Source organism: Aspergillus aculeatus (assembly GCF_001890905.1).
Source record: "Aspergillus aculeatus ATCC 16872 unplaced genomic scaffold ASPACscaffold_1, whole genome shotgun sequence".
Taxonomy (NCBI): domain Eukaryota; kingdom Fungi; phylum Ascomycota; class Eurotiomycetes; order Eurotiales; family Aspergillaceae; genus Aspergillus; species Aspergillus aculeatus.
The window spans coordinates 1,099,208-1,125,618 of record NW_017962976.1 but is presented as its reverse complement, the minus strand read 5'-3'; the positions used below and the strand labels follow the sequence as shown (position 1 = coordinate 1,125,618).

Below are 26,411 nucleotides of genomic sequence, written 5' to 3'. Positions count from 1 at the left end.
AGTTGTTGTGTGTGTGTGTGTGTGTGTGTGTGTGTGTGTGTGTGTGTGTGGGTGTGTGTGGGTGGGTGGGTGGGTGGGTGGTATGGTTGAGAGGGAACATACTCTTGAGGTGAGACTTGAAGGCATCCTTGGAGGGCTTGAGGCCCTCCTCGGTCTTGAGCCAGACGAGACGGAACTGGTCCTCGATGTCGTGGACCATGACCTTCTCACCCTCACCACCTTCATCCTCATCACCACCCTCAGCGGAGGGGTTGGCACCCTCGAGCTGGAAGTCCTCGTTGGTGCTCTTCATGTACTTGCGGCAGTCGCACTCGAAGAGAACGCCGTCGACGACCTTCAGGTTGAAGGTGTCGGCGACCATCTCGTCGCCGGAGATAATGTCCTATTCCAGAATTGATGCATTAGTGGGGTGTTTTTCCAATGTTGGGTATATTGCAATCAAGAGGTGATAAGGCAGAGGTCCGAGGCAGAGGAGCAAGAGACAGGTCCAACAGCTACAGCTGCATGCAGCATGTACAGGATGCTTGCTGCTGCTGCTGCTGTTGTCGTTGTTGACATTCCTGCCAGGTTGCCTGCCTGCCTGTCATGCTGCATTGGGCTGAAAAGCGGCCTTCCTTCCCAAAAGCAACGTGGTTGTTTTGCCAAGGAAACAGAGACAACAATCACGAAGAAACGAAAGCAATGAAGATACAAATCAGCATACCTCGAAGATAATCATTTTGGCTGGTGAGGGGGGTGAAGATGAAAAGAGATGGGAATGAAGGTAAAAAGAGACGGGGCTGGAAAAGAAAGGAAGGGAAAAGGAAGAGGAGAAAAAGAGGGGAAGAGTTGAAGATTAATATTGCTTTTAGTGGCGCTGTTTTCCCTCCAACTTTGGTGGGGTCGTTTTTTTTTCTCGCTGGCTTTTTTTCCCTTCCAATTTTCCTTCTTTTCCCTCGAGGGGCAAAACGGATACGCTAACCGGATTGGGCCGTGGTCGATTTGTCTCGGCCTGAGAGGGAAAATGAAGCAGAGAAAGAGTCTGGAGTCTGGAAAAGTCCGATGGCAAATATGATATTGTGCTCGTGTAGAGCAGTGGGGTTGGATTTTCTATATTGGGAGACAGTGGTTGCTGTCTCTTTTGAAAAGATGAGTACTTGGGAGGTAGGATGGAGATTGCTTGCTGCATAATGTCTAGATTACACTGCAGCATCTGATACTTATTACTCCGTAGTTACTCTCTCGTATGCGCATAAGCATCCCCTCTTTCTGCCTAAGGTATCAACACCGGCCTCACCTCCCTCCATGTCCATCCGGTAAATTACCTCGTCACATCTTTGTCTTCGGGTACCTGACCGCCTCCCGTTTGCCGTTCCGTCTGCTGTTTGCAGCCACCAACCACTCGATCAATTTACCATACCTGACAGACAAGTAGTTAGTAGCTTTTAAGTGGTGCCACTGCGGCTACTCTTTCTGCTCTCTCACTCGCTCTCTCTCTCTCTGTGTTCTCCATTTCACCCTCGCCGCCTCCTCCTCTTCTTCGTTTCCCCTCCCAATCAATCTTCAATCAGTCAGTCTTTATCTTACCCTCCTAAAAAAAAAAGATCTATTCTACAATTGATCATTCCCTACTACTATCCTTTACTCTATCGCCTCGTCCTTTTTTTTCCCTCCCCTAATAACCTCAATACTTTCTTCTTCTGTCTCGAGTGATTGAACTTTTGTCTTCTTGTTCTATACCTTCCAGCCCCAACAGTTCTCCGGGCGGGAGTGATTGTCAGCCTCGTTCGTCCCCTGATTTTCATTTCTGGTGGGCCGCTCCCCTGGGCCAGGATTCCGAAGCACAGAGGATCTCACCACCACCACCACCACCACCACCAATATCATCCGCCACTGCTCGAGTGATTGCCCGCCCACTCCCCTCCGTCCCACTTACCTCCGGATAGTGCGGACTATATCTTTCTAATTTATCCCTGGTTTCACGGTCTCTTCTTCTCCTTCTGGTTTATCACTATCGCTAGTCGGACTCCCTTTATACTCTCAAACCCAGCCTCCCTTCGATCTAAGCGCCGACCAGATCTGCAAGCGGACTGAGCACCAGTAGCTTCGTCCTCCACATCGGCACTTTCAAGCCACCCATGCGGCAGTGTGCTTGATCGATTGTTCCCTTTGCTATCCTACCACATACACAACTCATCGTCAGTCCACAACTGCGAAGCCGTTTCGTCATGGCTACCAATGCCTCGGTCGTCTTCGAGCTTCCGCCTCTTCCGACCTATACCCTGACTCCGCGTCCTCCACTTCTCGACCCCATTCCGGACAACCTCCTCGCCCTCATGCTTCCCATTATTGCCTACTGGGCTCTGTCGATGGTCTATCACTACATCGATGTCAACGACTACTTCCCGCAATACCGTCTTCACACACCCGCGGAAGTCTTGAAGCGAAATCATGTCACGCGCTGGGAGGTGGTGAGGGATGTCATTCTTCAGCAAGTCATTCAAACCATGGCCGGTTTGGCTGTCGCATATTTCGATGACCCGGAGTACTTGGGCAAGGATGAATACAATGTTGCGGTTTGGGCTCGTCGACTTCGTCTGGCGCAGAAGGCTCTCCCTCAGCTGCTGGCCCTGGTCGGGATCGACGCATTGGGTCTTAGCAAGAACCTGTCGCAGAATGGCTGGTCAATGCTGGGAGGAGCCGTAGCCGGTGGGCGCTACCCGGGATGCACTCAGTCGATGATTTTGGACAGCGGAGTGGAAGCCGTGGTTCCGGCTTTCACCAACTGGGAGCTGTCAGCGGCCAGTGCCCTCTACTGGTACCTCATCCCTGCCTTGCAATTCGTGTGGGCCGTCTGTGTGGTCGACACCTGGCAGTATTTCCTGCACCGCGCCATGCACATGAACCGCTGGCTCTATGGTAAGTGAATCAGCAACTTTCCGCTGCGCAAGGCTCGTGATTCAAAAAAGTCTGAGTAAGACCAACTAACTATTGATCAGTGACCTTCCATTCCCGCCACCATCGCTTGTATGTTCCGTATGCGTTCGGAGCTCTGTACAACCACCCCGTCGAAGGTTTTCTGCTTGATACGGCTGGCACTGGGGTTGCATTCCTCACGGCTGGCATGAGCAACCGTCAGGGCATGTGGTTCTTCACTTTCTCCACCATCAAAACCGTGGATGATCACTGCGGCTACGCTTTTCCTTGGGACCCATTGCAGCACTTTACCTCCAACAACGCGGCCTACCATGATATCCACCACCAAAGCTGGGGCATCAAAACCAACTTCTCGCAGCCCTTCTTTACCATCTGGGATCGTCTCTTCAAAACTCGGTGGGAAGGTGACGTTAAGCTTCGCTATGAGCGATCCCGCGAAGCTGCCCAGAAGAAGGTGGATAACGAAGCTGCCGGCATCGCCAACGAAAGCAGCGACCCGACCTCTTCCGGGACCTCAACTCCCACACTCGGCCGGACATCCGATGAATCGACCTCACGTCCTCGACGCAGAAAAACTGTGACTCTCTCACCCCACGTCGATGGATTCAAGGGCGTGAGTCACGGGGTCGCCAGCAGCGTCCTCTAAAAAACAAGGCGGCCGTTGCCCTCTTGTGTACGCCTAAAGTTCGCTTGTAACTATTTTCTTGCTAATTTTTAACACTCACCGGGTGTCTTGGGAGTTGCAGGCCGTCTCCTAACCATTGCGGATATCGCTGTTTACTCTTCGCTACCTTGATCTTGTCTTATGCTGTATTAATATCCTTTTCGGCCTCGCGGATCCCATGACTATGACTGTACCATGGTCTCATCACTTCTTGCTCAGTACGACATTGGACTACCACTGGACTACCACGCATGGCTGTGAGACTTTGAAATAATGACCGGTTTCTGCTTTTACTTTTCTCTTCTGTTCATTATTATTTATTAGCTTATTAGATGGAGCTCACATTATAATTGAGATGCAATGTACATGGAAATCAACTTGCTGCCTACAAACGCTGTCGTCCTCCGCAATCAATGAAATCGCCCCCAGTCACCTCGATCTTTCAACCCCGCCTGCTAGTCCCGGACTTGTTGAAGAATGGAATCGCGGATCGCGTGGTGGTATGGATACTACTACTCTCTGACGAGGATGGTTCGTCGTGATGAAAGGGTTGGGCTGCTATATGATCAACGAAGGTCGGCGTCCAAAGAGCTTTTTCTTGCGAAGCTATTTCGTTACATATGCTATTCAGATCGAGGTCTTCCAAATCCTCATCCTCGGAAGGCTCTGCTCGGCGGCGTTGCGTCAAACCCCCGGTCAAAGAAGGGTATCTAGGACCTACGGGAGGTCCCTTGGCAAGGTGCGGCAGCAACAACGCTTGAATCTCGTGCTCTAGCGTGTCTTCCTCCAAATCTGAACTGCTAGAGTAGGGGGCTTTCGCCATGCGGGCCTCTGGCGAGGCACCTCCGTTATGGATTAGGGTAGCATTTTCCTCTCCCAAGCTCGGTTTCTTCACTTTCAAGGGACGAACTGTTACCATATTGTCAGCAGTGGATTTTGGATGGCTCGGGGTTACTAGGATGGCGGTTCCCGCGTAATCAACCTGTACTTTGGTAGCCTCCTCGACGACGACATCCTCAACTCCTGCCTCCTCCCCGATACTGTCAAGGTGCGGCAGTCGTGTGGTTCTGGCATGTTTGGGTTTGGGCTGCTTGACCGACTTCTTCCGTCGTTGGGGGCTGGGAGCCATCCTGACATGGACCGTGGAACGAACATCTGCCTGTTGCAAGTCCTCGTCCGTGTAGATGATATCCTCGGATTGGTATGGATGATCTGCTGCGTGAGAGCGCGTGCGGTGCCGCAGCTTGTCGTTCAGGACTTGCTCCCTTTGCATCACCTTGTTCGCCTGACGGAGCTGCCGAGCGGCAACATATAGAGCGTCCGCGCGCGCGGCCTTGACCTTGAAGGCCAGGCAGCTGCTTGTGAAGCCCAAGTCGCACGGAAGGCCTCCGTAGGCCTTGACTGCCGCCTCCCCCTCGGGAGCGAACGACCCGATGGCCGCCTCCACGAAAGGGAGCAATTTCGGGATCCGTATTTCAGGTTTGGTTCGCACGCGACTGACCAGCGCTGTGCGGAGATTGCGCAGACACCATGGCTCATTCACGATTCTCGCCAACATACACGCCTCGCATTTGTTCTCCTGGAAGCAGACCGCGCCCTTGGGGGGCACGTCGTCCTTGGCCTCCGGCATCCACCACATTCCGGCAACCGCCAGCAGGGCGTCGACGAGGTTGTTGACTGCCTCGTCCGAGAATTCGCGGTACCACTTCAAGAAGGTCAGATTGTGGGTCACCTCCCGCTTGAGCAGCGCGAAGATGCTGCCGATGACAGAGGCGTTGAGCTCCTCGTGGACCTCGCACAGCACGGCGGCCTCCGCATCGTGGCGCAGCATGCGCACCCACTTGGAGCGCTGGCGGAGCTCCGTCGGCAGCCCGCGGATGGCTTCCTTGATCTGCTGGACGACCTGGGGACTGCGGATCTGCCCGAGATACTCGGTCTCGGCGGCATCCTGGTCGCTGTCGATGCTCAGGACTTCGATTAGTTTCTTCAACTGCTGTTTGGTGAGGTCAGCGGCATAATGGGGGTAGTAGTCCAGCATCTTGAACGATATGTGGAGGGTTTGGGTTTGGATGGCTTGGCTTACAGGCACACAGATTTGGGCTTGGAGATTTGCGCTAAACAACTATTATAATCCAGGCGGCGAAGCTTTCCTCTCTGCTTAGTGGATGTATTGTATATAAAAGCATAAAAGCACTGAGCACTCAAGTGAATCTGCGTGGTGTGTGAGTGACACGGAAGATCACGGGTGGCCAAGGGCAATTTATAGGCTCATTGGCAAGTTTGGTTTCCAACTTTCACAGGGTAATATCCGGGGGATTGTCATTCTCTGGTTTATGATCAGTTTCAAGTATTGAGGTTCTAGTCAATAGGCTATGCCATTGTACTAATGGGTGACAAGGCCCCCCAAAATCATGCTCATTGTTTAGGCTTCTTTGAACACTATTGCGTTGATTATACTGAGTCAAGCCCTAAGACTGTTGGGTGGGTTTGAACCTCAGATCCTGTCATTCATGCGTAGCCCAAGAACCGAAGATCTTCATTTATCATTATCGTTTATTTTCTTTGTGATGAAAGAAGTTGATGAAGATTGCCGGTGTGATTTGTGCCTCGCTGGCGAAGCAGGATTGACAGCTCGTCACTCGTGCATCATTATTGATTACCAGGGCCTTGAGTGGTCCTTGACCATGGAAGAAGTACTCTTGACGTTGCTTGAAATGTACACAGTAGGTAGATAGAGTGGGAGACCGCTGTCTGCCTCAGGCATAAATCCGGTATCAGCCGGGTTGTGCAAGTGCTCCATTCCTCTAATCATTGGAGGGGCTTATCAGATGGCAGCCACAGGCAGCGACACTCATCGCATTCAGTCTATCCATGGTTCGGAGCCAGGGTTTGGTCCGATATCCTCTCCATTGGCAGGTTTACCTCAATTTTCCCACCCCGCTATCGGCAACGTCCGTTATTTTCCTCTGCTAGCGATGACACCACTTTCCTCCTCTTTCCCCTCTCCAATTTCCCTTCTCCAAGCTCCCTCTTCCCTCCCACGCCCACCTTTTCCCCGCCAGCCCCAGTTAGCGCTGCTAGTCCCTTGCTTAGGCCTTTGTCCGGCGAATCGTCCTCCTGCACACGCAATGGGCGCTGCGGCCGTCGAATAACAGTTGCCGACGAAAAGTGACCGATGATAAGCCTCACAAAAGATTTGCGTGCTCGGTTATGACGGGATTGTTGCTTCTGCCTATGAGTTGATTGAGCCTTTCCCCTTGCTGTGCTCTTTCTCTCCTCTCCCTCTCATCACCCGTCTCACAATGGAGCACTTCATTGCGCCCTTTCAACAGGCGATCGGGCCTGTGATCGCTCAGCTTCCGGGAGAGATCACTGAACAGGTCCCTGACCATGGCCTTTCTCAGCGGTGAGTGACTTGTCCCCCATTGCTAGATTCCAGTATGGTACTGTGAACTAACGAGCGTGGGCCCATCCTGCAGAAGTATATGGCAAAATCGCACCCGGCGGGCGTCGGGTTTTATAGCTACTGGGAACCTGCATCTAGTCATATTACTGGCATCGTGGGCAATCGCTTTGTTTCCGATACTCCTGCGGTTCCTCTGTCGGCTCTGTCGGCCCAAGTCGCGCGACAACCTCAAGTCCACAGCAGTAGACGGCCCGTCGGAGATCCTGGTGCACCTGCCCTCCGCATTCGTGCACCTGGCTGCTGCTCTCGCCGCCTGCTGTCTGAGCTGGCTCGACCTGCGGCACGGCGGGAGCTGGAAACGGTCTCTGCTGTTGACATACGTGGTTTTGCTGGGCGTGGGCTATATCTGCTGCAAGAACAAGGGCTATCGAACACACCTCTACCGGCACATGAACGGCGTCGTGGTGACGGCTCTGGCGTTGGCCGTGGTGCAGGATCTGGTGCCCATGACGATCGTCGACGCGACCTACCGGTCTAGCTCCGTTGGCGCTGGAATTGTCGCTAGCTTGGCTGCTGTGGTTGTGATCGCGCTCGGAGCCCCCCGTCCACGACGGCCGATGATCCGCGACGCGGAGATCGAGCGCTCCGTGAAGGAGGAGAACGCGTCGCCGGAGGAGACGTGCTCCCTGTTCTCCTACTACTGCTCGTATGAGTGGATCACCTATGTGATCTTCCGGGGCTGTCGGCGGGATCTGACCATGGATGATCTCCCGCCTTTGCCGTCTTACGACGAACCTATGAGATGGCTGGAAAAGATCAAGAGGCAGCGCCGCAAGGGCGGCAAGACCTTCCGCACGCTGTGCCGCTTGCTGAAGACCGAAATCAACACTATGATGACTTGGTCGGCCATGACGGCGGTGATTGATTTCATGGCGCCGTATTCGATGCTGCGACTCCTGGCGTATCTGGAGGATCCGGACAGCGCGGTTTTCCACCCTGCGCTGTGGATTGCGCTTTTGTTTGTTGGTCCGATCACCCGCTCGCTGTGTTATCAGCAGTACATCTTCACCTCCACTCGTCTTGTTGTTCGGGTGAATGTTTCCCTCGTTCAGGAGCTGTATCAGACTGCGATGCGCTCTTATATCTACGATGGCTCTGTTGGCGAGCATCACCATCATAATCATCATAACAAGAAAAAAGAGAAATCTCAGCACGGCGCAGGGCCAAAGGGGACGCCTGAATCAAGCCAAGCGAATTTGACGAGTTTGATGTCGTACGATGTCGACGCCATCTACAACTCCCGTGATATTTTCTACCTGGCCACTGCAGGCCCGATATCCATCACATTGGCTCTGGTATTTCTGTACCAGATGCTTGGGTGGCCATCGCTGTTTGGAGTCTTGACGTTGCTATGCTTGTCACCCCTTCCTGCTCTGGCGTCACGGAAGGTATCTCGCATCCAACGCTCTGTTATGCGGGCTACCGATGCTCGGTTGTCCAAGATCTCTGAATACCTGAACTCGATCCGGACTTTGAAGTACTTTGGTTGGGAACATGCTGCCATCGATTCAATCAATAATGTTCGTCGCGTGGAGCAACGCCGTCTGTGGTGGCGGAGTGTGTATGCCGCGTTGATCTCCATGGCTGGAGAGCTGTTGCCGCTGCTGAGCTTACTGGTCATGTTCTCGATCTACATACTGTTCACAGGTCAACCACTCCGCGCCCCTGTCGCTTTTACCTCCCTGTCGATCATGGAAACGCTGCGAGTCTTGTTTGTCTGGCTTTCGAACGTCAGCAGATACACCGCGCAGGGTTCGGAGTCACTCCGCCGCATTGACAACTTTCTCGAGACAGCGGGCGAGATCAAACGGCACCCCGAGGGTCCGCTGGAATTGATCAATGCGACTTTCAAACCATCGCCTGTCGCCGCTTTCAGGCTGCAGGATGTGACCATCAGATTCAAGCCTAATTCGCTCAACGTCGTGACCGGCCCTACGGGAAGTGGGAAGACGACTGTGCTGCTCTCTTGTCTGGGCGAGACCGTCCTGGAGTCAGGCACTGCATACTGTCCCCAGGACGTTGCATATGTTCCACAAGCTCCTTGGCTCCAGAACGATACGATCCGTCAGAACATCGTTTTCTACAGCCCATTCGACGAGACTAGGTATGCCACGGTTGTTGAGGCAAGTGGCCTGGCGCAGGATCTGAGACAGCTCCCCGCCGGTGACATGACCCGTGTAGGAGAGAAGGGTACATCTCTGTCGGGGGGTCAGAAGCAACGAGTGTCTTTTGCGCGGGCCTTGTATTCGTCATCCTCGACATTACTGCTGGATGATATCTTCTCCGCCCTTGATACCCACACTGCTAGTCTCGTGTACGACAAGTCTTTCCGCAGTGGATTGCTTAAGGATAGGACTGTCGTTCTGGTCACTCACTACCCCGCTGCTCTGCAAGATGCAGAGTCCATTGTTCGCCTTGAACACGGCAATCTGGTCCCCGTACAAGCGCTTCCGAGGACGCTCACGCCGGTCCTTGCGTCGCCGTCGGGCTGCAGCACGCCTGGCAGTGAGCCGGATTTTAGTACAATTGGGAACGAGCCGGTGGTAGAGCAGCCCTTGAACTCGGCGGATCTTCCGGTGCCCCCTGTTCCTCCTGTAGCAGAACAGAAGACTGCGCAAGGAAGAATTGTTGAAGAAACCTCTTCTACCGGACGTGTCCCGCGCACACTAAGTAAGTTTACGGTATCACTCTACCACGAACGAGCCTTGCTGACCTGCTTATCCAGTGTTCAGCTATATGCGTCTGTTTGGCGGCGTCGGCTACGCCCCTCTTGTCATTCTGGCAACTATCTCGGTCCAATTTGCCTACTTTTCCATCACGTACTGGCTCTCTATATGGACAGGGGCGTACGAGGAACAGGAACATGTCGACACTCTGTTCTATCTGGGGATCTATGCGGCCGCTATCTTTACTTTCCTCTTCTTGCAGGTCTGCAACAATCTTATATACCAGTATGGCAGCTGGGTAGCCGCCAAGACCATGCATCAAAGGCTGGTGACCGCCGTGCTGTCAGCACCCATTTCTTGGTTTGATCAGAACCCTATCGGACGAGCCATCAATCGATTCGGAAACGACACCCGGTCGATGGACACGATCCTGGTCGAGTGGCTGCGGATGTCCATCGAGAACGCACTGCGGTTCCTGCTTCGCATTGCCAGCGTCGCCTCCATCATGCCGATTTTCGCGCTCCCCGCCGCGATCATCTGCTCCGCGGGCTTCATCATGGGCGAGATGTACACGCGCGCCCAGGTGTCCATCAAGCGGCTTCGCTCCATCAGCTACTCACCTGTTTTCTCACACTTCACCGACTCCATCTCTGGTCTGAGCGTGATCCGTGCCCGTACTGGTATGGACCAGGTCTTCCAGGCCATGCTCGCTGAAAAGCTAGCCGTGCACTCGCGCACCGCCGAGGCGCAGTACAACTGCAACCGCTGGGTTTCCGTCCGGTCTGACTTCTGCGCGGCCTCTGTCTCTGCCGCAGCCGGCTGCGTCGCCTACTTTTGGTCTGGCTCGGCCGGCCTCGTGGGCTTCTCACTGACCAACGCCATCGGCCTCAGCCAGACGATCCTCACCTTAGTCCGGACCATGAATGAACTGGAAATCGAGCTTAACTCCTTCCAGCGCATGAAGGAATACGCCGAGATCGAGCCCGAGGAGAGGCTCACCAAGGAAGAGTACCACAAGGCGCTGACTACCCTCCCCGCTAGCTGGCCTACCTCCGGCCGCGTGGAGTTCTCCAACGTCACCGCGCGCTACCAGCCCGACGGCCCTGACGTCCTCCGCGGGGTCTCTTTCGTCGCCCACCCGGGCGAACGCATCGGCATCGTCGGCCGCACCGGAAGCGGCAAGAGTACCCTGGGACTGTCCCTGCTGCGGTTCGTCGACCTCGTCGGCGGCACCATCACCATCGACAGGGTCGACGTCAGTCGGATCCTGCTGAACCGCCTCCGCACCAGCGTCACCCTGATCCCGCAGGAACCCGTCCTCTTCTCCGGGACCGTCCAGTCGAACCTGGACCCCTTCGGCGAGTCCAGCGAATCCGAACTCCAGTCTGCTTTATCGGCTTGCACCTCCTCGATTCACGTCCCCGTCCCCGTGCCTGACCACGTGCATGCACACCCTTCCTCGTCAACCGAAGAGGGTATCCCCAGCAAACCCACCCGCCGCCCCCTCACCCTCGACACCCCCGTCGCCGCCAACGGCGAGAACTTCAGCCAGGGCCAGCGCCAGGTGCTGAGCCTCTCGCGCGCCCTCTGCCGGCGCTCGAAGGTCGTGCTCCTCGACGAGGCGACGGCCTCCGTCGACCATGAGACGGACATGCATATGCAGCAGGTGCTGCGCGAGATGTTCTCGGACTGCACGATCATCGCGATTGCGCATCGCTTGCGGACGATCATGGATTACGATCGCGTGTTGGTGATGGCTGGTGGGGAGATTGTTGAGTATGTTGTTTGCCTGCCCCATCCCTTCATCCTGATTTATTATGGTTTCGATGGTGGAGGCCCAGCTAACGTGGGATTCTTTAGGAACGATTCGCCGCGTAACCTCGTGGCCAAGCAGGGGGTCTTTTGGAATATGCTGCGGAATACGGGCGAGTATGACGAGTTGGTTGAGATGATTGGGGAGGGGGAGGGAGAGGGGAGATGAATATTGGCGTTGGGGGTGGATGGACGGGTATATATTTAGTATACTTGGTGATCATGATGACGATGATGATTATGATAGATGATTTAGATGGATTTTTCTGTTCTTTTTTGTGTTGTTCTTGGGTCGGGTATATACAAATGTTTGTTTGATGCATAAGGAAGGCTGGAGTATAGAGAGAGGCTTGTAAAGGAAGTGAAGAGAGCTAGATCTTGGATGCATGCTCTCGTTAGAAGTTGATATGTCAATGGCCTTCTTCCACCATGCGGGCACCATCACGGATACTTGATGCAGTGCGAGCTCACTGACTGGCCTCCGGAAATCCCAACTAAGGCGTGCTATTCCAGCTGCGCAGCAGTCCATGTCGACCTCATACTGATGCCGTAATACCGCCATTCTCACGCTCCCGGATCAGCCGCCGGCGGCTCTGTCTGATGGTCGCGTCCCCTCAACAATCTACATCTGCATCCGCGTCTACATTTCCAGTTCCTCGAATGCCAACAGACCAGATGAGCCATCCACGCCTCTCAAGGACGATGAAGTTCCTCCTCGACAAGAGCGAATACCATACCCCGATCTGACGATATCCTGCCAGGGCCACACCTTCAAAGTCCACCGCGCGATCGTCTGCCCACCGGCCTCGTTCTTCAAAGCGGCATTAGGAAGCGGGCTCAAGGTACTGTACATCACCCCCAGTCAACCCTTCTCAAAACCTATTGCTTTGGCACGAAAATGAACGGGACGGTTTCCCGGATCTCCTGGACAAGATCGAGGGAGCTGCCGCCGTTCCTGCGGTAGGGGACGGCAGTCCTGGAGACGGTGGTGGATATCCTCGCCAGCAACTTTGGGGGCTTTTTGGACAAGCCTGGACCGGAGGAGGTGCTGCTGCTACTGCCGCTGCGGCATCCGGGGCTGCTGTTGGCGGTGGCGAGGGGGGCTGGAGGTGTGTTGTGTGAGTATACGATGCGGGAACGGGATTTAGCTTTGGGGGGGATATTCTGATGGGGCTCAGGACTCTGATGCTTGATGTAGGGGTTTTTTTGAGGTAATGTATGGAGGCATTGGGATAGATTATGGAGGGTTGGGGAGGGTTGGAGTTTGACTTGTGGTGGGTGCAGACTTGTAACTTATCAGCATGATTGCTGGATTTGCTGTCCCTGGCGAATGAGGGTCTTTGTCAGTGGGTCTGAAATTGCTTTAACCTCAAATGGGGACCAGTAATGCCTATGTCTTCAGCTGTGCAGGGTATCAATATCTTGCGTCCTAACGAGCGTGAAGTATAGTTGGGCTCGTCACCACAACTGCACTGCTAGTATGTGTTTGGATATCTGCTATATTGACGTACCAATATAACAGATTAGACAGTATGGCCGAGCGGTCTAAGGCGATAGACTAGAAATCTATTCTCTTCGGAGGCGTCGGTTCAAATCCGACTGCTGTCGTTTTTTGCTTTCTCTTTTTGCTCTTGTGGGATGCACCTATTTTCCTTCTTTGTTTCTTGAATTGATAATACCTGTATATGTTTCGTTTTGCTTGCGAGCAACCAATTGATCTCCTGCACATATTAATGCTTTGGTGTGTGGGTGTTAAGTTAGTATTGGGTTGTCCGCTCACAATTGGCACTAGTTCCAATGATCTTCTATATATTTCCCTTTGCCGGACATTCTGCTCCAAAGAATCCTGATTCCTGTTAAGAACGACAGCGCAGGCTAAAGTAGTGATTGGGAGCTGTCTGCATATCTATGACTGACCATCACAGCGATACACAATTCTTGTCTCGGGATTCCTATCCTTTTCCTTACTTGGGAACTGATGAACCGAATTCATGATTCCTGAAAGCGCGATGAGTTCTTTTGGCCACCGGAACAAGGCGATGGGGAACCTACCCAGCCCTTTCGCAAATTGAGTGCCTTGCCCCTAATGCTGTTCATTTCAATCAGTTTACGGTACTGCTTAAGCAGGAGGCGCTTAGACACTCCAGGCAGCCCTCGAGCCCGGGATGTATCGGCCCTTGCCCTCGAGCCAATTGCCCGCTACCACTTGATGGTTTGCTCCAGGTCTCGTGATCATCATTGACTATTATTTGACAATGGGCCTGGTTGAATTCCAAAGGGTGGTATCACGATTCCGATGCTCGATGCTACACCCGTGTTTGTGCTTCCCCATGTTTCCAATCGTCCTCTGCATGCGCAAACTGGGGGCTAAATCCAAATTAGTACAAGTGGGATAGGGGGAGGCGGAACAGGGAAAGGAGGAAGTGAATGTTGCACAAGTACACAACCCCGACGATGCCACCATGATCGATAATCTTCTCCAAGACGTGAAAGATCAAAGATCAAGCCACGCAGCTCCTGGACTACCCGATCAACATCACGGCGATCAGCCTTCCGCGGGTTATCGGCTTAGGACCGCACCGCGACCTCACGGCTACGATCATTGCATCTAACGCCACGGCCGTGAAGTACGAGTGGGAGTCCCGTGAGTTCCTGCACACTGTCCGGTAGGCGTACGGGCTGGATACGTGCCGGGCTCTGGGGATCAGCGAGGCGGCGGACTGCGATCTGATGGATGAGACGGCGGTGATGCTGTTTGTGGATTATGGGCTGGATGGACGGTTGAATTTGTATGCCGGTCTGGTCGGTGAAACCGACATTGACACGGATGATGGTGAGCTGTACCAACGAGGGCGGCATGGGGAGTTTGTGGTGGTGGTGGTGGTGGTGGCGGGCGGGCAGGAGGAGGACGATGAGGGTGCTCAAAAGGTGAGTTTGGCCCCGCTACCAGGCTAGAGGAGTCTACGGCTCCTTTTGGAACAACGATATGAGGAAGTTTTGTAATCGTTGGCAGCAGGACGCGGTGGAGGATCTTCGTCGCATCCTTGACGGCTTTGTCCAAAAGCAGATCCTCTGGCCGGGTGACGCACAGTATCTTCGGGCGATCATCACCAGCGGAGACGCATCGGAGGCAGCCATTACACCCTCAAACAAGCTCTACAACTGGCCATCCCAGAGGATTGGCGGCCCCTTGTTCGGGATCAGGTGGACCCAACCTGGGTGGGAGCCGTGGGGGCTGCGCGGCGAGCGAAGGTGTATATCGTCGATCCGAGATACAATATCACGGCGTTTGAGGAATGGCTCCAGGACCTCGCGCGCATGCACGACGAGCTTTAGGAGCTCTGCTCTAGTGTGGACCTAGCTGTGCTTCGCTGTACAAGGTCGGGCTAAAGGGCTGGCCCGACGTAGGGATACACATACTGGTCGAGGCAGTAGCTCCGATAGCCGATGAATCCCGCCTGTCGCTCACAAACAAGGCCTAAGAGAAGATGCAATTGAGGACTACCATCGCAACACGAGACAGAGGTAGGCAGAATAATAGTGAGAATAACCGCCTCTAAGCATCAAGTAAGCATTTTATCCAGTTCAATTGAGGTTCGATAGGTGGAAGTATGGCAAGCTACTCGTGCCAAATTGCAAATAGCCTAGTCCCTCCCAGTATCTCCACACCTAAGAGCTTGATAGCCCTAGCAGTCCTAGTAGGACTCGAGGGTGTATAGCTCTACTTAACCAGGGTAGCTTACAAAGGTAGTTCATATCGACCCAGGGACTTGGAGACTTCGCTGATAAAGCATAAGTGTTGCCGACAAAACTAGGATTCTTGCAAACTGGCACGAGCAGCCCACTGTGCATGGCTGCGAATTCATGGCCCTATCTGAGTTTGAAGTCCACAACTTGTCATGAGGGACCGCCTCGGAGTGAAACTAAACCCATATCACAAGCAAACAACATCCACCACCGCAACCATCACCAACCCCACCCCATCAAACCCACATACAGAAACCTACAACCGCACGGGCTGCTTATCCCCCTCCACAAACAAATGACCCTCGCGCACCAACGAATTCCGACACGGCCGCTTGCCCGCAAAATCCGCCAGGTTGGACAGCGTCACCTGCGCGATCTCGCCCAGGGCTTCCTGCGTGAAGAAGGCCTGGTGGCCGGCGACCAGCACATTGGGGAACGTCATCAGCCGCATCAGCGTATCGTCATGGATAATCTCAGCGGAGTGGTCATTGTAGAACAGATCGCCCTCCTGCTCGTACACATCCAGCGCCAGCCCGCCCAGCGTGCCGGCCTTGAGGGCCCGGATCGCGTCGCGCGTGTGGATCAGCCCGCCGCGCGAGGTGTTGACCAAAATGGCGCCGCGCTTGAGCCCGCGCAGCGACTCGGCGTTGATGATGTGCTTCGTGGCCTCGGTGAGCGGGCAGTGCAGACTCACGATGTCGGACTGCGCGAGCAGGTCCGCGACATTGGCGACGTAGCGGCCTGCCAGCTGGGTGATGAATTCATCCTCCTCCACCTCCGCCGCCTTCGCATCCTTTCCAGCTCCCAGCTGCCCCCGTGCAAACCCCTCCTGCCGCACCGGATCAAACCCCACCACCTCACACCCGAACCCGCGCATGATCCGCGCAAACGCCATTCCGATCCGGCCCAACCCCACCACCCCGATCTTCTTTCGGTGGAGCGTCATCCCCAGGAACCCCTCGAGGTTGAAGTTCCCCTCGCGCACGCGGTTGTACGCGCGGTGCGTCTTGCGGTTCAGCGTCTGCAGCAGGGCGACGGCGAACTCGGCGACGGCCTCGGGCGAGTAGGAGGGCACATTGGCCACGAAGAAGCCTAGCGCTTCGGCGGCGGGTAGGTCGATGTTGTTGAAGCCCGCGCAGCGGAGGAGGATGGCGCGCACCCCGACGTCCCAGAGGGCTTGGAGGACCGGGGCTGGGAGGCTGTCGTTGACGAAGACGCAGATGGCGGTGCTGTTGCGGGCGAGTGGGACGGTGGAGAGGGTTAGCGGGAAGGGGTGGGTGATTAGGGTGATTGGTTCGGGGAAGGTGGGTTGCAGGGTGGTGAGGGTGCTGGTGAAGTAGTGGGAGTCGTAGGATTTGGTGGAGAAGAGGGTGAGATTCATTTTGGGGGGTTGTGGTGAGGGTGAGCGTGATGGTGTTGTGAGAGGTGAGGGTGTGGGTGTAATGCGGGGAGGGGTTGAGGGGTCGAGGGACCGGGGAAGAGAGGGGAAGTTTACCTTGTTATAAGGGACGGTACAGGGCAGAAGTACTGTCTGTACCTTGTGGGCTGAGGTGGTACCAGTAGTGGTACAGAGTACAAGAGGGGAAGTAATGACGTCGTCCATCCCAGTCCTCTCAATCACCGGTCCCTGGCTTTACTCGGCATAATCAGGGTTACAGCTGTTTAAGCTTAACCGTGCATGGGGCTACGTTCCATTGCAGATCGAATCTGGACTGCTTATCTTTGAGTCAGGTCTGCAGCTGCGGTCGGGTTGAGAATCCCCGGAATCGCAATGAAATTAGGGTTGCTGGGATCATCTGATGACCTGATGCCCACTAACGTTACGCTGGATCCGACCGGAGGGATCAGCATGATATGCCTGCCATGACATTGCCCATGTGTCGAATGGGTGCCAGCTTCGACTCATACTCTCCTGCCTGCTGAATTGCACATCCTCCGCACTTCCCATCTATAGCTTCCCGAGTTATAGTCCCCTCCATCCAGCCAGCTCCAGCCAGCTCCAGCCAGCTCCACTCCACCGATCTGACATGCCAAGGATCGGCTGATCCACTCGATAATCTCCCCCCTTTTTATCTGCCCCCGGGGGGGTCTTAATCCAACCTAAAGCTTGTGTCCTTCCAGGCTGGCTCATTTTTCCGCTTTTCCCACAGCTCCAAAACAGCACCATGGATCCAGCCACCTTTATAGACCCCAACCTGACGGTCCCCGACCGGTTGGTTTTGGAGCATCTGCTCAAGGAAGCGGAATCCTCGGCCGCGGCCGCAGCCACAGCCACAGCCACAGCCACAGCCGCCGGGAAGAAAAACCGTAACGCCCCCAATATCCCCAGCAAATGATTCCCAGCTAATTCCGGTACAGCAGACACCAATGGCAATGGCAATGGCAATGGCACCAACGGGGCAGCAGCGCATGAAGAAGAAGAGGTTGACTCAGAAACCCAAGCAACCATCACACACCTCGCAGCCCTCAACAGCCCCTCCAGCAGCAGCTTCACGCCCACCGTCTTCGTGACCTGGGATCTGCCGCAGCTCACCACTCAACTCCCCACCCTTCTCAAGGACTACCTCCTGCAGCCGTACATCCGCACCGCGCGGTCCCTGGTGCGGGTCGAAACCGACGTGGTGATGCTGACCCACCTCCTCCTGTACTTCAGCACCTCCATCCCCAGCGCCCTGTACCTGTTCTTCGGAACATTTCACTGGTGGCACGGCCTCCTGCACTGGCTCATGCAGTCCTACTACGTGGGCACGTACACCCTAATGATGCACCAGCACATCCACATGGGCGGGATCCTGACCCGCGCCCACCCGCTTGCGGTCCTCTTCGACACCGTGTTCCCCTACATCCTCGACCCGCTAATGGGCCACACCTGGAACTCCTACTTCTACCACCATGTGAAACACCACCACGTCGAGGGCAACGGGCCCCGCGACCTCTCCAGCACCCTGCGGTACCAGCGCGACTCCGGCAGGGATTTCGCCTGCTACGTGGCCCGCTTCTACTTCCTGGTGTGGGTGGAGCTGCCGGCGTACTTCCTGCGGCGCGGGCAGCTGGTCACCGCGGCCAAAGCCGGGCTGTGGGAGCTGGGGACGTACGCCATGATCGCCGCGGCGTGGCGGTGGGGCGGGTGGCGGCCGACCTTGTTTGTGTTGCTGTTGCCCGTGTTGCAGTTAAGGGTCGGGTTGATGGTGGGCAATTGGGGCCAGCATGCGCTGGTGGATGAGATCGATCCCGATTCAGATTTTCGGAGTAGTATTACGTTGATTGATGTTGCTGTACGTGCTTTTCTTTTTTTGGGGGGGAGAGATGAGGGGCGAAAGGGGGGAGAGCCGCTCTGCTCCTTCCGCCTTACCTCTCCTCAACACCTCCGTCCCTCCTGCCCCCATACCGTTATGCATACTGACAGACGGCAGAGCAACCGCTTCTGCTACAATGACGGCTACCACACCTCGCACCACCTCAACCCGCGCCGCCACTGGCGCGACCACCCCGTCGCCTTCCTGCGCCAGCACCGCCGCTACGCCGCCGAGCAGGCCCTCGTCTTCCGGAATATCGACTACATCATGATCACCATCTGCCTCCTCCGGAAGGATTACCTGCATTTGGCGAAGTGTCTGGTGCCCATGGGGGAGCAGGTCGGGATGACGCTGGAGGAGAAGGCGGAGATGTTGCGCCGGAAGACGCGGCGGTTCAGTGAGGAGGAGATTGCGAGGAAGTTTCAGTTGTAGGTTGTCTTGTTTGCTTGCTTGCTTGCTTGCGTTGTTTGACTCAGGGGTTATATGTTAGAGTCTAGGGGTAGGGGTTGATTGTGCTGTGCTGTATATAGCTAGGGAGGGCGCTGGCTGGGGTATATACTTCACTGTACTATACTATTCTATACATGGTATTCTCCAAAAAAGGAATGCAGTGAATGACAGACATTACATTACGATCCTAAGATACATACATACATACATAACCCATACAACCACTCTCTCACGCTCAACACCTAGGCCTAGAGAGGGAAAGACTAAAGAGAAGCCTCAAACTTCCCATCCACCTCCTCAATCTTCCGACAAGCCGCCACATACCCCGCCTCCTTCTGCAACAACTCCGCATACCGACTCAACCCCGGATAACCCTCCATCGACAACCGGCCCGCCATCGCAATCACCGGGAAACTCATCATGATATCCGCCGCCGTCAGCGTCGTCCCACACAGGTACGGCCCACCCCCCGGACTCGTGCGCAGCTGCTCCTCCAGAAAATCCAGATGCGCAGCGATATTGCGATTCAGAAACGCCTTCTCAACCTGCCCGGCCACCACCCGCGGCAGGGGTTTGAGAAAGAACGGGATGGGCGGGTTTTTGACGGCTGTTCCACGGCCACAGAGATTAGCATTCAGAACAGAGCTCCCCCCTGAATTGAAGATATTTGGGGGGGGGGGAGGGGGGGGAGGGGAAAGGGGCACGCACTATCCATAACCAACTGCATGACCAAAAACGGCATCAGCGAGCCCTCCGCGTAGTGCATGTAATACCGATACCGCAGCCACGAGTCGGTCTCTCCGCCGACCACAGTCTCTGCACCCGCGGCATACCGCTCCGGGATTAGCGAGGCATCAGCGTTGGCGCCGAAATGGTCGAGGAGGTATTCGATGATCAGGCCGGATTCGGCCAGCACGATGGGCTTGCCTTCTTCTTGCCCGGAGACGGCAGCAGGCTGGACGGTGAGCACCGGGGATTTGCCCAGCGGGTGGATCTCCTTCAGCTCGCGAGGCGCGAGCTTGTCGGCGCCGCGGTGGTAGATCTTCAGCTCGTAGGTGAGGTGCAGCGCTTCGAGGAGCCAGAGGATGCGGTGGGAGCGGGATTGCGCGAGCCTTGATTTCGGGGGGGGGGGATATTAGTGTTGGGTATGGTAAGGTGCAATTGGGAGGGAGGGGAGCATACCAGTAGAGGGTGATTTTGGCGCCTTTGTTGGGGTCGGTCATTTTGCGTTCTGTTTTGGACTTGTCACAGTGTGGTAGGTGTAGAAGCGATTGATTGTGCAAGGGAAAAGGAGTGTTATCATTTAAGGCTCAGACGCTGGTGAAGGGAACCTCGGATGAACCTGTGAACCTGTGATACTGCGTCATGGCGGTGGGGTTGCCGTTTAGTTCTTTGTTCCAGTCTTTGGGACAACCTTTCCCCAATTTTCGAGAAAATGAGATCGGCGAATTTTTTTTTTGCGAGGGGTCTTTCACATGCTGCTGCTTATTGTGCTGCACCTTCAATTACTCAAAATGAAGAGTAGGTGAGCTGCGAAGGATCTAGTAAACAACCCCTGCAGCCTGTGCATCATCATGAAGCTGCTGACTCATCAATACACAGCACAGTCTGTAACATAATGACTAAGCAGCACAACTGTGCACACACACATCACATGACCCGCAACATCGTTCCCTCACCCGCGACATCACCATCAGTGCAGCGACAGCAGCAGCAGCACAAGCCGTGACCTTCTCCAGCCCATTCGCATCCACATCCACATCCACATCCGCCACCATGGCCGGCCCCAGCAAGTGTACGTCCTCGCCTACCCCTTTCATCACTGCTACAAGATAACTAACCTCATTCACAGCTTTGATCCTCGACCCGGCCCTCCAGAAATACTACGGTCCGTGAAACCTTCCCCCCAGACGAAATAGCACCCGCTTCCATTAAGTCGAACGACAAGCTCGAATAGACAAGCTACGATCACCCAACTGTAAGCGGAATGCTAACGACAAGCAGACCTCACCGCCAACCGGTACAAGTACTTCCGGTGGACGCCGCGCCATGCCTGGTTCTCTTTCCTGTACATGGCTCTGATCCCGGGGGCGTTGGGCTATGTGGCTTATAACACTGATGTATGTGGTTCTCTGATAGGGGGTGGTAGGCGAGGGGCTAACCTGGGACGACAGGGCAAATACGATCTGCGCGGAAAGCGGAAGGGAGATACGATTGTGGAGTGGTAGAGGGTGAAATGATTTGGTGGGAAGAGATAGAAGGGCAGAAGGATGGGGGTTGGGTTGTATCTATTATACCGCGGTGCAATTGATTTCGTTTCGTTGTTTTATTTGGGGGTTGAAATTGTAGTGCTCGGGTGTACTGGTAGCTGATTGTAGTTTGGGACCGGTATAGCATTTGAGATGGAAGATGCATTTACTGTAACGCAGAGCATTTAAACCCGGACAGGCAGTTAACTCCATAGCCGTTTAGAAACGGGGTATAATCCATTCCACCATTCCACTCCCCTCATCCCTCACTATCGTACACGCCCTCAATCCCAGCTACCAAATATACCACCCTCAACCCATCACTGGAAACCCACTGAACAACTAATAAGGCATCCACCCCCTCCTCCCCCCATCCCTGTCTCTTTCCCTCCCCCCATTCTCCCGTCTCCCACCACCACCACCACCCTCGGGCAACCTCTCCCCGCGCCTCCAATCCCCCGGCGGAATCCTCTGTCGATCACGGTCCCTCTCCCTCTCCCTCTCCCCGAGCCCACCCCCAAACCCCCGCCCCCCTCTTCCCCCTCCCCGTCCAAAATACGATCTCTCCTCCCTCCCCCCCTGGGGAAACGCCCTCATCCCCCCTCCACCACCACCACCACCACCACCACCCCCGGAACCAACAGGAGGCGGCGGCGCAACCGACCCATCCTCCAGCGGCGGCACAATCGCACAGTCGACATAATCGCCAATCACGAACCGAAAATCCTGCAACGTCTTCTCCGCATCCGCACCGCTCATTCTGAATGCGCCGGCGGCAGCCCTCGCCCTCGGGCCTTGTCCACCTCCCCCAGCTCCCTCCCCATCCCCCTCCCCTTCCCCCCTTCATTGCTATGAATGTTGTCATCATCATCATACCCCCTCGGCGCAACAACCACGCTCCCCATCTCCTTCGCCAGATACCGTCCCCTTCCATGCTCCCCCAGATTCATCGCCGCGCCTTTGGTGTCCGGGTAGATCAGCCGGAAGCTCAGTCGGGTGCCGATGGGCACCTCCGGGAGGAGGTGGGGCAGGGTCGACGTCAAGAGGTGGGCGAGTTCGCGGAGGGAGCAGGTCGGCCAGGTGTAGATTTGGAGGTGGTGGGCGGGGAGATGGCCGCCGCCGCTGCGGCCGGCGGGGCCGGGGGCCGGGGAGAACTCCGATAAGGGGTGGTAGGTGGATTGGCGGTAGAAGAGTTTGAGGTGGAAGGGGGTTGTGGTTTGGCGGGACATGTTTGTTGGTTTTGTTGAGTGGATGGAATGGGTGTGGTTGTTTAGTAGTTGTTGGTCATGCTTTGGTTTGCTCGTCGCGTTCTGTGGCTTCGAGTAGAGAATAAACTGGCGGATGTAGGTTGTGTTGTGGTTCTTGTTGTAGTTGTTGGAGTAAGGTAGGAGGTAGGTGTAGCATGGAGCGCGAGAGAGCAGTGGATGCGCGGAACTTGTAGGTAACTCTCCGCCCTGCCCTGCCCTGCTCTGGCCGCCCTACCGCCCTACCGCTGCCGCAACGGCAATACTGCACAGTACTAATCTTATCGTCTACTACCTTCTACAGCCCTCCATACAATAATAGTTACACCCCCAAGCCCATACGCTCTAACGTTGTTTCCCTCCCTTCCAACAACCACATACCCCCCACATTTATGAAGACCTGAATACCGCAAAAATGGACTTCGCCGCCTTAATGTCCAAAGAAATCTCCAAGGCCAAGGCCACCGCCACCGCCAACCCCAAACCCCAAAACCCCTCCCCATCTCCCACCCCCACGACATCGACAGAACAGAAAAAATACACCCGCCGCGCCGACCTCGAAGCCGCCCGCCTGGCCGCCTACAACGAAGAACAAGCCCGCCTGGCCGCCGAGCGCGCCGCCCGCCAAGCCCAGAAGCGCAAGGCCGAGGACGAGGAGGCCGCGCGCCGGCGCGAGCGCGAGGACAAGAAGCGGCGGCTGGCCGAGGAGTCGCGGCGGCGGCGGGAGGAGGAGGATGCCCTGCGCGAGCGGGAGAGGAGGAGGAGGCTTGGGTTGCCTGAGTTAACCCCCTCAGAGGGTGAGGGGAGTGAGGCTGCCACTGGGGCGGGGGCAGGGGAAGAGGAGCTCTCGGCGGAGGAGGTGAAGCAACGGTTACGGGAGCTGGGGGAGCCGGCCACGCTGTTCGGGGAGGGGGAGAAAGCGCGCGCGAGACGGTATTGGCGGGTGGTGAGGAAGGATGACCAGCCCGATAGCGATGCGGTGCAGAAACAGAAGTGGACGGACGGGCCGATTCCCACGACGCTCGAGCTGGTGCCGGAGGTGGAGATGAAGATCCCCGCCACACTCCCGAAAGATGACGCCGGGAAAAAGTTTCTGTTCCGCCAGCTGGCCTCGTATTTCACCATGGTCCTGAAGGAGTGGGAGGCCGCGCTGGCGAAGCGCGATGTCTCGGTCAAGCAGAGTCTGCAGGGCCGGCAGGCATTCAACGCGATGGTGCAGTCGCGCGAGAATATGAAGCCGCTGTTCCGCAAGTTCGAGAAGGGGGATCTCGATACCGGCGTCTTGGAGCATGTGGTTGAGATCGTGCACAAGGCGCAGCTGCGCCGCTATGTCGATGCCAATGATGCGTATTTGCGCTTGAGTATTGGAAAAGCGTATGTCCCCTGTTATTTTGGTTTTTTTCCCTTTCGGGTTGGAATATTGGCTAACGAGTCGATGTTGGTAGTGCGTGGCCCATCGGTGTGACCATGGTGGGTATCCACGAGCGTTCGGCGCGTGAGAAGCTGCATCAGAGTGACCAGCAGGCCCATATTCTGAGCGACGAGAGCACCCGCAAGTATCTCCAGAGTATCAAGCGGTGTCTCAGCTTCGCTCAGACCCGGTGGCCGCCGGACGACCAGTTGCAGATTATGGGTTGAGTGGGGTTGATGTATACGGGTGTTATTCTCAGCAGTCACACATTTTATGATACTACATATTGATAAATTCAAGCCTGAGCAAGTATCATATCTCTGGCATTATAAACAACAACCACGGCTATATACAATCTACGCAGTAGATCATGTCTATTATGAACAGTTCAATCCGTGGCCAGATCTATGGCCTTTTAACATAGGATCGTATCATATACACCACATACCCCATATCAATTCACATTCCACCATTTTCGGAGCCATTTCCATAGTCCGCCGGGCAAGATCCGCTCCGGGATCGTGTATAACACCGACCGATCCTCGTCGCCCTGGGACCAAGTTGCCTCGGCCGGATAGACATCATGTCCGTCAATCCCCCGCAGAACCCCCACGGAGGACGATGGTGGACGCGACGTTTGCGCCGAGCTGTTCCACATCCAGTCCTGTCCCATTGACGCTCCGATGACCTTGCCTGCCGCCTGGACGCAACTCCCGTAGGAAAACCGGATAAGAGAGTCTCCGGTCAGGCTACCAATGACAAAAACATCCGGCGCCACCTCCATGTCGTTGAGTGCTTTGTCACGTAGAGTCTGGTTGGTAACAATCGAGTCCGCATCCGTTCGACCCAAGACTTCCGCGAGCAGAGAAGGATCGAGATACTTCAGTGTCCCGCGACGGCCTGTGGCATAGACCAGCCCACGAACAGCACGGACGATGGTTTGCCCGTCGGGCTGACGGAACGTGACAAGAGCCTGATCGGCCGCCATCTCGACGTTGATGATCTCTAGATTGGGGAGACCCTCGTAGACATCGTTCCATTTTCGCGATTCCAGGAACGGCGTTGACGTCGTCCGTCGCATCTTGCCCCGTTTGGGCGGTGCTGGGGCCGCCGCCAATGCCGCCCGTTTCATCAAACGGTACACTCCGGCATATTCCGGGTAAGCCTGGTGATGACAACCCCGTAGAGGAGACGGCCGGCCTTCTGGATCCCACCTGAAGGCATGCAGGATCTTTTGATCCTTAGGAGCGGAGATGATGACATCGGCCGCTGAGAATCCCGAGCCGATCACCAGCAACGGGATGGAGGGGACCGGTTCGAGGGACCGCAAGGGCTGCAGCAGTGGACTCGGCTGCAGCACCTCGGTGAAGATCCCCGTGGCCAGGACCAGGCGTTTACAATGGAGATTGTGGGAGCGGATATAGAAGCCCTGGTCCGTGCGCGAGATCCCCGACAGGGTTTCGTTGAAGCGGAAGACATCGCCGATGTGCACGGCCCCGGGATACCGACGGAAGTAATCCGCCGTCTCCTGCCGGCTGGGCCGCGTAAATGCCGGCAGATCCTTCCCGGTCACTGCACGGTGGTGGTCGGCGAACGAATACCCCGGCAGCGATAACATCGATGCATAGCTCAGGGTCTGGATATCCCAGCTCGCAGGCATGAGATTCTCGGTCCATTGACCGCCAGCGCACGCAGCGTCACCAAACACCAGGTGAGGCACGGCCTTTTCAGGCTCGTACCGCCATTCGACGTTAGTGACGCATTCCAGCTCCTCGACGTCCAGACTGGGTCGGACCAGGGTGTCGAGAAGCACGTTGACCGGCAGGGCCTGGGTCGAGTAGGACAAGCGCGAGGCGGCAAAATGCTCGGTCAGCGTGTTCACGTCGGCCTGAAGCAGGGCCGGGTTGTGCAGCAGCTTGGCATGCAGCAGGGGATCCGGATGCGGCGGATCGGCTTGATAGTAGGGAATATGACCATGGAAGATGTAGGACAGGATCATGGCTGACGGGCCGTTCCCTGGAGGACGATTAGAGTTGCCTGGTCATACAGAGGATCCAATTGCGAGGAGCGAGGATGCAAATGACGACATACCGACAATGATGGTGTCAGTACTATCCATTGAAGGCCGCTGGGAGACCGCCGGCCGCCCATCCAGCGCGGGGCATCCTGACCGAGACATGCGCGGGGAATGCGATCAGTGGATCCCAGCGGAAAAGCAGACAGATGCCGAGCGGAAGGCCATTGAGCGGCTATCACATGAGAAGAGCTGGAGGAGAAAGATAGAAGAAAGTAAAGAAGATGGTGAGAGAAAAGAAGAGGAGGGGAGGAGGGGAGGAGGAGGAGGAGGAGGAGCGCGATTCCGCAGGCGGACAATGGACCGTTCGATTTTCGCTGACAAAACACCGTTGGAGGAGAAGTCGGGATTTGGCCGTAATCGGGGAATAATTCTAGAAATACGACGAGAATATGTAATCGTGACCCGGCCGTGGT

At 55.7% G+C, this 26,411-nt stretch overlaps 11 protein-coding genes and 1 non-coding gene across 12 annotated transcripts in view; 6 read left to right on the top strand and 6 right to left on the bottom strand.

Moving 5' to 3' along the window:
- ASPACDRAFT_74221 (translationally-controlled tumor protein) overlaps positions 1-763 on the bottom strand; it is a 2,179-nt gene extending 1,416 nt beyond the window's left edge. The window contains exons 1-2 of the mRNA XM_020204152.1: positions 704-763; positions 103-382 (exon numbers count right to left, since the gene is read on the bottom strand). Of these exons, the coding sequence (XP_020060953.1) occupies positions 103-382; positions 704-718 (295 nt within the window). The 5' untranslated portion in view covers positions 719-763. The remainder of the gene's footprint in view (positions 1-102; positions 383-703) is intronic.
- A 1,444-nt stretch (positions 764-2,207) lies between these two features.
- On the top strand, positions 2,208-3,562 carry sur2 (sphingosine hydroxylase; the record flags this gene model as incomplete). Its single annotated transcript, XM_020199027.1, has 2 exons — positions 2,208-2,898; positions 2,979-3,562. The coding sequence occupies 2 exons, from the start codon at positions 2,208-2,210 to the stop codon at positions 3,560-3,562; spliced, it is 1,275 nt and encodes a 424-aa protein (XP_020060952.1).
- A 460-nt stretch (positions 3,563-4,022) lies between these two features.
- ASPACDRAFT_38174 (uncharacterized protein) lies at positions 4,023-5,618 on the bottom strand (the record flags this gene model as incomplete). The annotated part of the gene is made up of 1 exon (XM_020200409.1): positions 4,023-5,618. One exon carries the CDS (start codon positions 5,616-5,618, stop codon positions 4,023-4,025), a length of 1,596 nt encoding a protein of 531 aa, XP_020060951.1.
- Positions 5,619-6,459: 841 nt separating this feature from the next.
- ASPACDRAFT_1892786 (putative ABC multidrug transporter) lies at positions 6,460-12,094 on the top strand. Its single transcript, XM_020198668.1, has 4 exons — positions 6,460-6,986; positions 7,060-9,716; positions 9,772-11,488; positions 11,573-12,094. Exons 1-4 carry the CDS (start codon positions 6,883-6,885, stop codon positions 11,691-11,693), a joined length of 4,599 nt encoding a protein of 1,532 aa, XP_020060950.1. The 5' UTR covers positions 6,460-6,882; the 3' UTR covers positions 11,694-12,094.
- A 956-nt stretch (positions 12,095-13,050) lies between these two features.
- On the top strand, positions 13,051-13,132 carry ASPACDRAFT_t34. The gene has a single exon. It is a non-coding gene; the product is annotated as a tRNA-Ser (tRNA).
- Positions 13,133-15,170: 2,038 nt separating this feature from the next.
- On the bottom strand, positions 15,171-16,703 carry ASPACDRAFT_109359 (2-hydroxyacid dehydrogenase). The gene has a single exon (XM_020195378.1). It carries the CDS (start codon positions 16,650-16,652, stop codon positions 15,528-15,530), a length of 1,125 nt encoding a protein of 374 aa, XP_020060949.1. The 5' UTR covers positions 16,653-16,703; the 3' UTR covers positions 15,171-15,527.
- Positions 16,704-17,371: 668 nt separating this feature from the next.
- On the top strand, positions 17,372-19,201 carry ASPACDRAFT_109358 (fatty acid desaturase). Its single transcript, XM_020195377.1, has 3 exons — positions 17,372-17,578; positions 17,630-18,546; positions 18,685-19,201. Exons 1-3 carry the CDS (start codon positions 17,437-17,439, stop codon positions 18,997-18,999), a joined length of 1,374 nt encoding a protein of 457 aa, XP_020060948.1. The 5' UTR covers positions 17,372-17,436; the 3' UTR covers positions 19,000-19,201.
- A 24-nt stretch (positions 19,202-19,225) lies between these two features.
- ASPACDRAFT_109357 (glutathione S-transferase) lies at positions 19,226-20,533 on the bottom strand. Its single transcript, XM_020195376.1, has 3 exons — positions 20,200-20,533; positions 19,726-20,129; positions 19,226-19,624 (listed from the first exon to the last, which is right to left on the bottom strand). The coding sequence occupies exons 1-3, from the start codon at positions 20,238-20,240 to the stop codon at positions 19,281-19,283; spliced, it is 789 nt and encodes a 262-aa protein (XP_020060947.1). The 5' UTR covers positions 20,241-20,533; the 3' UTR covers positions 19,226-19,280.
- A 211-nt stretch (positions 20,534-20,744) lies between these two features.
- ASPACDRAFT_74218 (uncharacterized protein) lies at positions 20,745-21,317 on the top strand. The gene is made up of 4 exons (XM_020204151.1): positions 20,745-20,812; positions 20,870-20,905; positions 21,022-21,137; positions 21,192-21,317. Exons 1-4 carry the CDS (start codon positions 20,794-20,796, stop codon positions 21,243-21,245), a joined length of 225 nt encoding a protein of 74 aa, XP_020060946.1. The 5' UTR covers positions 20,745-20,793; the 3' UTR covers positions 21,246-21,317.
- Positions 21,318-21,825: 508 nt separating this feature from the next.
- On the bottom strand, positions 21,826-22,495 carry ASPACDRAFT_74217 (SAP18 family protein; the record flags this gene model as incomplete). The annotated part of the gene is made up of 2 exons (XM_020204150.1): positions 21,826-22,107; positions 22,143-22,495. Coding segments are annotated over 2 exons (635 nt in total), but the record flags the coding sequence as incomplete, so codon positions are not given.
- Positions 22,496-22,925: 430 nt separating this feature from the next.
- Positions 22,926-24,148, top strand: ASPACDRAFT_38167 (mRNA splicing protein PRP18; the record flags this gene model as incomplete). The annotated part of the gene is made up of 2 exons (XM_020200408.1): positions 22,926-23,884; positions 23,956-24,148. The coding sequence occupies 2 exons, from the start codon at positions 22,926-22,928 to the stop codon at positions 24,146-24,148; spliced, it is 1,152 nt and encodes a 383-aa protein (XP_020060944.1).
- Positions 24,149-24,225: 77 nt separating this feature from the next.
- On the bottom strand, positions 24,226-26,198 carry ASPACDRAFT_74216 (uncharacterized protein). Its single transcript, XM_020204149.1, has 2 exons — positions 26,013-26,198; positions 24,226-25,937 (listed from the first exon to the last, which is right to left on the bottom strand). The coding sequence occupies exon 2, from the start codon at positions 25,918-25,920 to the stop codon at positions 24,376-24,378; it is 1,545 nt and encodes a 514-aa protein (XP_020060943.1). The 5' UTR covers positions 25,921-25,937; positions 26,013-26,198; the 3' UTR covers positions 24,226-24,375.
- Positions 26,199-26,411: the final 213 nt, after the last annotated feature.